At 44.9% G+C, this 12,290-nt stretch overlaps 2 protein-coding genes across 2 annotated transcripts in view; one reads left to right on the forward strand and one right to left on the reverse strand.

The window, feature by feature from the left end:
- Positions 1–12,290, forward strand: part of LOC135393437 (uncharacterized) — a 119,506-nt gene that overhangs the window by 9,452 nt on the left and 97,764 nt on the right. The gene's annotated exons all lie outside the window — the stretch shown is intronic.
- On the reverse strand, positions 4,099–5,782 carry LOC135393431 (TNF receptor-associated factor 3-like). The gene has a single exon (XM_064623869.1). The coding sequence runs from the start codon at positions 5,658–5,660 to the stop codon at positions 4,224–4,226; it is 1,437 nt and encodes a 478-aa protein (XP_064479939.1). The 5' UTR covers positions 5,661–5,782; the 3' UTR covers positions 4,099–4,223.

Consider the following 12,290-nt stretch of genomic DNA (forward strand, 5'->3'; position numbering starts at 1 on the left):
TGATTCGATATCAGGTGTTGCACACTAGATGTCCAGCACGTTTAATATAAAAGATATGGAAATGTTTGAGAAATCTGAAAAATACCTAGATGAGCATGACAAATGTGCAAGATGAAACAGCGGTTTGCAACTTGTTCACATGCCGTCTACCTTATTGTTGCTGAGGTTACACCGGTGTGTTCATGACCCCATACGGGCTCAGATTTTGATTCGATATCAGGTGTTGCACCCTAGATGTCCAGCACGTTGAATATAAAAGATATGGAAATGCTTGAGAAATCTGAAAAATACCTAGATGAGCATGACAAATGTGCAAGATGAAACAGCGGTTTGCAACTTGTTCACATGCCGTCTACCTTATTGTTGCTCAGGTTACACCGGTGTGTTCATGACACCATACTGGCTCAGATTTTGATTCGATATCAGGTGTTGCACACTAGATGTCCAGCACGTTGAATATAAAAGATATGGAATTGTTTGAGAAATCCGAAAAATACCTAGATGAGCATGCAAATGTGCAATTTGGAACAGCGGTTTGCAACTTGTTCACATGCCGTCTACCTTATTGTTGCTGAGGTTACACCGGTGTGTTCATGACCCCATACTGGCTCAGATTTTGATTCGATATCAGGTGTTGCACACTAGATGTCCAGCACGTTGAATATAAAAGATATGGAAATGCTTGAGAAATCTGAAAAATACCTAGATGAGCATGACAAATGTGCAAGATGAAACAGCGGTTTGCAACTTGTTCACATGCCGTCTACCTTATTGTTGCTCAGGTTACACCGGTGTGTTCATGACCCCATACTGGCTCAGATTTTGATTCGATATCAGGTGTTGCACACTAGATGTCCAGCACGTTGAATATAAAAGATATGGAAATGCTTGAGAAATCTGAAAAATACCTAGATGAGCATGACAAATGTGCAAGATGAAACAGCGGTTTGCAACTTGTTCACATGCCGTCTACCTTATTGTTGCTCAGGTTACACCGGTGTGTTCATGACCCCATACTGGCTCAGATTTTGATTCGATATCAGGTGTTGCACACTAGATGTCCAGAACGTTGAATATAAAAGATATGGAATTGTTTGAGAAATCCGAAAAATACCTAGATGAGCATGCAAATGTGCAATTTGGAACAGCGGTTTGCAACTTGTTGACATGCCGTCTACCTTATTGTTGCTGAGGTTACACCGGTGTGTTCATGACCCCATACTGGCTCAGATTTTGATTCGATATCAGGTGTTGCACACTAGATGTCCAGCACGTTGAATATAAAAGATATGGAATTGTTTGAGAAATCCGAAAAATACCTAGATGAGCATGCAAATGTGCAATTTGGAACAGCGGTTTGCAACTTGTTGACATGCCGTCTACCTTATTGTTGCTGAGGTTACACCGGTGTGTTCATGACCCCATACTGGCTCAGATTTTGATTCGATATCAGGTGTTGCACACTAGATGTCCAGCACGTTGAATATAAAAGATATGGAAATGTTTGAGAAATCTGAAAAATACCTAGATGAGCATGCAAATGTGCAATTTGGAACAGCGGTTTGCAACTTGTTGACATGCCGTCTACCTTATTGTTGCTCAGGTTACACCGGTGTGTTCATGACCCAATAGTGGCTCCGATTTTGATTCAATATCAGGTGTTGCACACTAGATGTCCAGCATGTTGAATATAAAAGACATGGAAATGTTTGAGAAATGTGATGTGTGTTTGAGAAACCAAGATGTACATGACCTACTGACATGACCGTTGCAACTGCAATAATCTTCATGCTTTCCTTATTGCAAATGTGTTTGACTGCATATACCTGCATTTGTGTATTTAAATTATGTTAGCAGAGGCAAACCCAAGACCAGTTTTTTTTTGTTTTCTGGGTGTTTGTAGATGGGGGAGGGGGATGTGGAAGAACTTGCTTTGGATAGCATGCACTACGTTAACATTTCTTCATACCTTGTCATACTGACATTTAGGAATCACAGATATGGTAGTGTAGAAGGTATCATGTTTATTTTGACTTGTTTGACCATAATCACTCACTTTCCAATATAGGAGATGACTGTTTACATTGGAATTGCCACAACACTCAACTGAATCCCTATTAGTGACAGTGACCACCACAGAAAAGAAGGCACTAAAATTTTACAGATATCCACCCAGTGATTCTGCAGCCATAAGGTGCTTACAATATATCTTACAGCACTGTAGTGTGCTAAATTCTTTATACTGCAGTATTACTAATCGCTAATTAAATTTAAACTAGTATGTGAGAATGATATACTGAAGTGAATAAATACATAAAGCAAATTGGGGGGAACAACTTTCCTCCGCTCTTGTCTGAACATATGCACCATCACCAAAATAATATTGCGCGAGTCTGGAGCCTGCTAATATACGCGCTCGAGTCGCAAAAGCGTTATTAGGCAATTAAAAGGAAAGTATCCAAGTCTAATATATACACGACGGGATGCACACGGCTGTTTGTGGACGGACTGGTTCGCGAAAGCGCCTTTATAATGCAAAGTGTAGCAACACGGGAAGCCATAATAATGTGGCGTAATTTATCGTGCACGTCCTTTCGTTTATATTTATTTATTTATATTGTCGTATGCCGTATGCGTGCCGTACACCCCAATCTCACAGCATAGCAACTGAGCTCTCAAACAACAACTATCAGCTGAGCAATAAACGGAGCGAGATTAATATAAACTCGCTCAAAGACTCGTACACAACGCTGGACCCAAAACCCTTTTGCCGCCGACGCCGCGTATCGCGGTCACGAGACCATAACAACGCCGTGGAGATCCGCCACCGAGAGCGTCTGTCCTGTCGCCCGCAGCGCCACCACAGCCTTGCACAAGGGGGCGCTCTATTTCGCATCGCCATCCAATGCCTCCCGCTATCTCTCACCATGCTCCCCGAAGGAGCAATGACGTCATCCGCAGAATGCGACAGCAGCGGCCCCTAGTGGTGAGGCGTCGCTCGTAGCGCCCTCTAGTGGTGTACCCTACACAATGGCTAATCCTTCTATTCATCGGAGATAATCCGTCTATTGGGGGCTGCATTGGAAACAACACCCGTGAGGACGCACCTTGGCATCGGCCGTATGAAACACCACCTCACCCCATGCGCTTTGCACCGCGCCAGGCGAAGCATGGCACCCCATGTATTTCTTTCTGTATGTCTTTTCTTTTTTTTTCTTCTTTTTCTTTCTTGTTTTCCTTTTCTTTTCTTCTTTTTCTTTCTTCTTTTCCTTTTCTTCTCTCCTTTTTCTTTCTTCTTTTCCTTTTCTTCTCTCCTTTTTCTTTCTTCTTTTCCTTTTCTTTTCATTTCTTCTCCTTTCCTTTGCTTTCTTCTTCTCCTTTTCTTCCCTTTTCTTTTCTTATTTTTCTTTTCGTCCCCTTTTCTTTCCTTCCCCTTCCCTTTTTTTTGTTTGGAATAGCAAGCTGACCTTCGTCTGGCTGACCTTTCCTTTCTTTTTCTTAATAAACATATCCCCCCCCCCCCCATGTATTGTGTAGTATGCACCTGGGCTTCGTGAGGATTGTGTTGCGTTCCTTGTTCTTCTATGTTTAATTGCCTGCTCCACTGTAATGTTATCCTTGTTCTCCTCAGTTGTGTGAACCAAGACAAGCTTGCCTACCAATCAGAAGTGCCGCTTCAAGGGGGGATCTCCCCGGGAGTTTGTTTCTATTTTCCCCCCAAATGCGAAGGAGATCAAAAGTTGCTGCTGTTCTCTCTCACAATTAAGGGCAAGAGAAGAGCGCAGTTCTGTTGGAACGACAAACTTGGCCTCAGAATCGGTCGCTCTTCCCGGGCCGTTCCTTCCAACTTTTGGTTCGATCCTTTTTCTGAAAACGGCATCGGAGGAGCAAGGGAACATGTATTGTCATTGGGCCGAACTTCCATCTTTCGTAAAAAAAAAGTTCATTATTGAAAATTAGTTGAGGGAATGCTTCATGCGGTAGCTATAGTGCGCCATAATGCGGCGGGCTTAGCGAAGAATGTATCCCCGAATAGTTATTGCAAACAGAAAGAAAGAGATACGAATGCCATGATTACAAAACACAATTCTGACCACAGTTGGAGTAGACACTATGTATTTAGTGTACACACCTACATCAGGTTCTTAACTTCTTGCAGTGATCCTAGACATCATGGCGGTTAATAGACAAGCAAGCTGGCGCTTGCGGGCTGATACGTTGAGTCACATACCACTTATGACGACGGTAACGACAACAGTAATTGAGTTGTCGTGAACAAAACCTCCATTCAGTGCATCTTCCAGTTTGCACAACTCCATGATGCCGTAGCCATTATTTGTACTTTCAACAGGCCTATTGAAACAATGAGGTACGTTTTTGAACGCTTTTCGTACATCAACACAATACTGAATATTCTTTTTGTCGTCAGTTGGATGGATCAAGGAGAACGTATAGGGAAATAAGAAGGGCCATTTCAAGAGAGAGTCTTTGGTGCCACGACAAATACACAGAAAAACATCTATGTACATAATTCCATCATATTGTTTGAATTTCACCCTTAACTTTACGGAGTAGCCATACAATGCAAAAACATCAGAGTAGATGTCGGCACACCCCTCCTCATTTATTGCTTTCTTCCGAAGCTCGTTGACATCTTGGACGTGAAAAAAGGCAACGTTGGCTCCGTATCCATTTGAATCCCGTAGAGTTTGGAGAATATCTTTCATGCTGCTCAGTTTGTCGTCGGTTGACGAGGAATGATCTTGCATACGTTTCGACATCCCTTCAAGTTTTTCGGAGCATTGTTTCTGCCCTTCACCAGATGTCACTACCTTCTGAGCTACTTCTTTTTGCAATTTGATCAGAGCAGTCAGCCTGTCCCGATTTGAAGTGACGATATTCTGAACTTCGGCGCCACGTCCAACTTCGTTGCTAAATTGGTCTTCAATAGAAGATAGCGCTTCCGTAACCGTATGCATAGTAGTGGCCAAGTTTGATACACCTTCTGTGGAAAGCCTATGTTCCTCTTGAATCGTGCGGAGTACTTGAGCATAATTCACGACGCACTCTTTTGTAGTGTCGATCCCGACAGCATGGCTATTTAGGTGGTCTTCCATAGCACGTAGCTTATCGGCTATATCTACAAGTGAGGCGGTGATGTCTCTTCCAATCCCGACGATGCTGCTGTCAATGTCAACATCTTCGCTCGGTCCATTTTGTGCCCCGCATTCTTCTCCCATGTAATGTCTGATTATATCTTTACGGAGCACCGTGGCACAGCACTTCCGACATGTTAATGAATGAAACCCACAGTCATTCAGGAAGTGAGGTTTCATTCGTTCCAGCGATCCGACGAAATTACATCCCCGTTTAAAGTTGCAACAGCGCACCTCCAGTTTCTGCAGAGGGGTCGTTGCGATTAGTGAAGTTTGGACTTCGCTTTCAAGAAAGCCTTGCTTGTCGAGCGGACAGCGTTGGTTGGTTCGAAGAACGCTATGGTAACATACCTCACAAAGGGAGTGCAAACACTGGAGCCTGAAGATCTTCTCGGGAATAACGGCGCACAAGTCACACGATATTGCCGATGGGAGAGCCACAAATTGCAAGGGACGCCATGCTAGGGCTTCAAAATGTCCCAGAAGGTAACTTTCGGAAGGCATCTCACTGTCCAAAACGAAGTCTTCTTCGAATCTCCGGCCGGCAAGGAAAGCGCACGTGGCATACAGCGTATGCGTCTGTTCCGCCCAGTGTCTTTAGAATCTTTAGCACGGGAGTAGTTGAATGCCGGCGCTTGTACTGATAAGAGGTGCATGGCTCTTTTTATCGGAACAAAGTCAAGTGCGTCACTTTTGGATGATGTCCACGATAAAGCGCCAGACGATGTTCAAAGACGTCTATCTAACGCGTTGAAGTGCTTTGGATGATGGTACGGGCTCCGACTAACAGTCCTATTGTAATGCTATTGTCACGGGTTCGGGTGACGATACCGAGTAATGTCTGGAACTCCGTGACTAATTATGATTCGGACTCAGCGGGTCAAGCGGCTGCAGTCAGTGGCTGAACGATTGCACACGTACACAGAACTACAACCAACAACATATTTACTCATGCTACAATAATGTTGCAAAAACTGAGATTACACAGAGCCAGTACCACTTCAAACCAAACAGTCACACTTAGCTCAGTTCTGCGATGTCTTGGAGGGGGTCAATCGCTGCCTACTTCCGACGGTGGTTCTCGGTGGGTCCCTTGAGTCGTCGCTTCACTCACACGCGTCACAACACTTGCCGAACTCAGTCAGCTTTCACACACATTTCTAACTTGTATCATCGTCCACCTGCAGGACATTGCCGCCACTCCTCTAACTTCCCCACCACTCTCTCGCTGGGACTCTTAACTGGCCACCTTGCGACGACTGCCCCACTTTCCCTCAGTTACCCCTTATATTACCTCGGGAAACGGGGTTCCCAAATGTCACTTCACGGAGCATCCCCCATTTCTGAGAAAAGGTAATCACCCCTCTCCCAAAACACAGCTGGTATTTTTACGTAAAAAAAAGAAACAATAACAACACAACAAAAAAGAAAACTTCTTTCAACGCATCATTGCGAAGACGACCCTCAAGTTCTGGACCTTAAAACAGAATTCTATTCTACAACACGGCCTCTGGTTAATGTACACGGTCCGAACGACCCGAAAGCAGCAGCACTGGTCGCGCCGCGGGGTGCCAAGAACAACCCGGAGGGCACAAACACAGTCGCGTCGAAGTGTCGTGTTTCTCAACGTGGACTGTTCCTCCACGAGTCTAACCAAGCATCTGGACGCCATAAATCTGAGCATCCCGAAGATGTCATGGCCCACCGAACCAGAGTGTGTTCTTCCAAATTGACTCTCCCAAAAACTGTTAAACGACAAAAATCCACAAAACAATCTTGTCGCCCTGTGACAGCTATTATTACCAGATAAATTATTTCTTGATTTACAGCCTAGTCCAAAACACGTTAAATAATGCAAACGAACGCTTGGATTTATTTCCGCTCATATTTTTAAACAGCGAGGTTCTAATTCCGATAAGTACCGAATTAGTAGTTTCTCCGATATGAAAATGCAGCGCGATGTGGCTTTCAGGTGGCGTACGCGAACGTGTCGCAGATATTAGGTTAGCAGCAGGCGTGTAATGCATTGCGTGTGCCCTTCTCTCCCCCTTTCCTCCTCCCTTCTGTGCTGAATTTCGGTGTAAATAAACTTTGTAGTTGGGCATAGTGTGCTCCTTCCTCTCAATCTGTGTCCTTTGTGGTGTAGCTAGAGAAGAACTCCAGAACAACGAAACATGCATTACCGAGTTTTCTGCTTCTCTACGACTTCAGTGTAACATGCATAAATGCCATGCATCAGTCACAATTTCACAGCCCTTACTGACATAAGTGCACGTTGTACTGAGAGAATGTGCCGTAGTATTAGCATAGCTGGGCGAACTCACTCATAAGGGCCCTCATGAGTGCCGCTCACTCTCTCCTCACGCCTTTGAGGTGAGGGTGAGTGAGGGCAAGCCCGCGATGAGGCCATCCGTGAGTGCACTCATGAGGTTTTACCCTCTCCTCTCCTCTCCTGTGAGTGCACCCATGAGGTTTAGCCCCTCATAAGACCTCCTGTGAGTGCACTGATGAGGTCTCAGGTGCGCCAGGTCTGTGTGGGCAAAGTCACCAGTGAGGCATGAGGGGTGTAAGGTCGGTATGAGTGCATTTAGAAATGATGTCAAATGAGGCATGTTGGACATGAGCAAGTTATGAAGGCACTCACCCGTGAGACCTTCTCTTTCTTATTTTTTTTTTCATCAGCATTAAACATATCCCCCCTCCCCCTTCAGGAACGCGAAGCCTATTGACGACGCTCAAGGCATGAGGCTTAAAACGGTACGACGTATGTTCTGAGGGCACTCACCAACCTCATGCCTCTCATGCATGAGCCATGACAGCATCCCTCATCATGATGTTGTGCCGCAGATCATAGGCCTACTTCTGATGGCCCTCATGGATGAGATGAGCATGAGTTTTAAACCGTGTGAAGGCTGTTATACGACTGAGTGCAGTGAACCGCAGTATAGTTCCTTTTTACTTTTTTTTGCGTGGGTGGGGTGGACGAGTATCTATTTTTTGATAAAGAAGAAAACGAGGAGGAAAGGTCGGCAGGGAAAAGAGTTCGAGGTAGCTCGATCGTTACACGTAACTCGTTACTGTAAGTAAGTTCATTTTTTTAGTAACGTGTAACTTAACTCGGTACTTTTGCGCTGTGGTAACTTTCAGAGGAACTCGTTTCTTTTTCAGGCAACTTTGTCAAAGTAACATAAGTTAAGTTCCAAGTTACTTTCAGTTGGCTTTTCACTCACGTTCGCATATTTTCTTGCTTTCTCTCCGGTTCCTTCGTGGCATTTTTTGCAATAAAATGTGATATTCAATCAATGACAGTATTTTATTCAGGAAGTAAGGAACCGCTACCATTGAAATGAAGCTGAGCCATTGTGCGCCCACAGAAATGATCTAAGCGTGTTGCACTCCTCCGCAGGCAACTCAAGGCCTAACTCAACTGCTCGCGCGCTCTGCACATGCGTAATCCTATTTTGTGTCCGAAGTGACTTGGAAGTAACCCGTTCTTTTTTCTAAGTAACTCAGTGACTGCGAGTTACATTTCGGGCTGAAGAACTTCGTTATTAACTTAGTTACATTTTCCACACGGTAACTTAGCTCGTAATCAGTTCTTTTTGACGGGTAACTTCTCAATCTATGCTGGGAGGCCGCTAACCCAGGGAAGAAGAGTCCTTGCTTCCCAGACTTCGATTGAATGTGGCGTGGAGTCCACTGCTCCTCTTTAAGATGGGTCACCTTTCGTCACCCAACTGCCCCACCTGTCATGTTGAAGGAGACATCCCGCACTTGCTGCTCCACTGCACCCGTTACCGCCAACATCGTCTTTTCCTACGAACGCGCATCGCTCACGTGATGGTTTCTCACTTATCCCTAGCTACACTGCTAGGCCCCACACAATATGGTCAGGTGACAAAGGCACCTCTTCAGTTTCAGCGGATCTGTGGCCTTCTGGGTGAACTGTGACCAGTTTCGTGTTTGTTTTCCTTTTGTTCGTTTGTCTGTCTTTCTTTTTTTTTTCTGCCTTTCTTTGCTGGGAATAGCAAACTGCCGTAGCGGTGGCTAACCTTTCCCTCCTATTTTTTAAAATATAATAAACATTTTCCCCCCATGTGTGGGCGAAGAAGAAGGAGGCCACACTAAAGTATGCGTTGTGGAACTTACCTTGAGATGCTTGAGGAAGTTGCTCGAGTTCTTCACACTTCCTGATATTGCTTTATTTGGGAAAACTGCACAACAACCCGCAAAGTTATTATTATTATTTTTTTTCAGGCTTTACCGATGCATTTTTGTACCCAAACTTCACAATGAATGTCTCCATTCCACCACCGCTCGAATGGCTCCTACGTCCAATGCACCGGCGGTTCTGTCGCAAAGTGTCGTATCCTAAAGGTGATTGATTGATTGATTTTTAAAAGAAAAAATTGAGATGTTATTCTCGAGCCACTCGCGACTGGCTACTCCAGGACGCGTTATTAAGAAAAGAAAGAGAAACTACACAAAACTCGACGCTTTGAAACGGTACGTCCTCACCTTGACATCGGCCATCGTATGAAACGCCACCTCACCCCACGTGACTTGCGCTGCGCCAGGCGAAGCATGGCACCCACGTATTGTGCTGTATGCAACCGGACTTTGTGAGAATTGTGCTGTGTTCCTTGTCCTTCTATGTTGAATTGCCTGATCCACTGTAATGTTATCCTCGTTCTCCTCAGTTGCGTGAACCAAGATATAGGCTTGCCTACCAATAAGAAGGGCCGCTTCAAGGGGGGGTCTCCCCCAGGAGCTCGTTTCTACTTTGCCCAGAAACGCGAAGGAGATCAAGAGTTGCTGCTTGTTCTCTCTCACAATTAAAGGCAAGACAAGAGCGCAATTCTGTGGGAACGACAAACTTGGCCTCCAAATCTGTCGCTTTTCCTCGGCCACTCCCTCCAGCTTTGCTTCGATCCTTTTTCTGAAAACGGCATCGGGACAGCCAAGGAATATATATATATATATATATTGTCATTGGGTCGAACTTCCATCTTTCGTAAACAAAAAGTTTATTATTGAAAATCAGTTGGGGGAGTGCTTCGGGCGTTAGCTAGTGCGTCATAAGGCAGCGCCGATTAGTGATTGATTAGCGATTAGTGATTGAAAAAAGAAAGAAAGAGAAACGATTGCCATGACTAAAAAACACAATTCTGACAACAGTTATGGTACACACTATGTATTTAGTGTACACACTTACATGAGGTTCTTAAATTCCTGCAGTGACCCATATATCATGGCGTTAATAGACAAGAGGCTGGTGCTCGTGGGCTCATAGCTTGAGTCACATACTGCTTACGACGACGGTAACGCCAACAGTAATTGAGTTGTCGTGAACAAAACCTCCATTCAATGCATCTTCCAGTTTGTACCACTTAGAGACGCCTAAGCCCTTATTTGAACTTTCGACAGGCCTATTCAAACATTCAGGAAACTTTTTAAACTCGTTTGGTACATCAACACAACGACGAATATTCTTTTGGACGTCAGTTGTATGCGTCAAGGTGAGTGTATAGGGAAATGAGAAGGGCCATTTCAAGAGAGAGTCTGTCGGGCCACGACAAATATGGAGATAAGCACCTATGTACATGATGCCATCACATTGTTTGAATTCCACATTTAACCTTATGGAGTAGCCACACAATGCAAAAACATCAGAGTAGATGTCGGCAATTCCCTTCTCATTTGCTTTCTTCTTAAGCTCGTCGATGTCTTGGACGTGAAAAAAGGCAACGTTGCCTCCGTATCCATTTGAATCCCGTAGGGTTTGGAGGATATCTTTCATGCTGCTCAGTTTGTCGTCGGTTGACGACGAATGATCTTGCATACGTTTCGACATCCCCTCAAGAGTTTCGGAGCATTGTTTCTGCCCTTCACCAGATCTCACTACGTTCTGAGCTACTTCTTTTTGTAATTCGATCAGAGCAGTCAGCTTGTCCCGGTTTGAAGTGACGATATTCTGAACCTCTGCGCCACGTCCAACTTCGTTGCTAAATTGGTCTTCAATAGAAGATAGGGCTTCCGTAACTGTATGCAGGGTAGAGGCCAAGTTTGATACACCTTCTGTTGAGAGCCTATGTTCGTCTTGAATCGTGCGGAGTACTTGAGCATAATTCACGACGCACTCTTTCGTACTGTCGATCCCCACAGCATGGCTATTTAATTGGTCTTGAATAGCACGTAGCTTATCCGCTATATCTGATAGTGAGGAGTTGATCTGTCTTCCAATCCCGATGACGCTCGAGTCAATACAAACATCTTCGCTCGGACAGGAAGTATTTTGAGCCCCGCACTGTTCTTCAATGTAATGGGTGATGATGTCTTTAAGGGGTACGGTTGCACAACACTTCTTACATGCTAGTGGATGAAACTCGCAGTCCTTCAGGAAGTGAGATTTCATCTGTTCCAGCGATCCGACGAAGTTACATCCATGGTTGAAGTTGCAACAGCGAACATGCAGTTTGTGCAGACGCGTCATTCTAATGGGGAATGTTTGCACTTCACTTTCAAGAAACCCTTGCTGGTCGACCGGACACTGTCGGGTGGTTCGAAGGATGCTGCGATAACAGTCCTCACAAAGAGAATGGAAACATTCCAGCCTCACGATATTCTGAGGAACGACGGCGCATAAGTCACACGATATCGTCGATGTAAGATCCACAAATTGCAAGGGACGCCACGCCAGGGCTTCAAAGTGTCCAGGAAGGTAGCTTACGGAAGACATCTCACAGTCGAAAACGAAGCCTTCGTCGAGACTCCAGGTGGCAAGAGATGGATACGTGGCAGAGATTGCGTGCAACCTTTCTGTATCACCGAGTGAAGTCTATATAGCGCTGAGGTAGGTGGATGCCAGACACTTGTACCGATAAGAGACGCGTGACTTTTTATCGGAACGAAGGAAAGTACGTCACGTTGGATGATGGCCCAGCTAAAGACAGCAGGGGTTCTTCAAAGAAGTCTCTTTAATGCTTTGAGGAGATACCTTCGGGCGATATGACGGGTTCGAACGACGACATAGAGTCCTATTTTAATCATATTATTGCCGGAGGAATTATTCCGAATTTGCCTTTGGTTCGAAGCATGCTGAGTGCTGTAAACGAAAGGTTGGGTTTCCAGCGG

Source organism: Ornithodoros turicata, chromosome 4 (genome assembly GCF_037126465.1).
Source record: "Ornithodoros turicata isolate Travis chromosome 4, ASM3712646v1, whole genome shotgun sequence".
Taxonomy (NCBI): Eukaryota; Metazoa; Arthropoda; class Arachnida; order Ixodida; family Argasidae; genus Ornithodoros; species Ornithodoros turicata.

Coding starts and splice junctions, on each gene's coding strand:
- LOC135393431 (XM_064623869.1), bottom strand. CDS start 5,660: ATGCCTTCCGAAAGTTACCTTCTGGGACATTTTGAAGCCCTAGCATGG.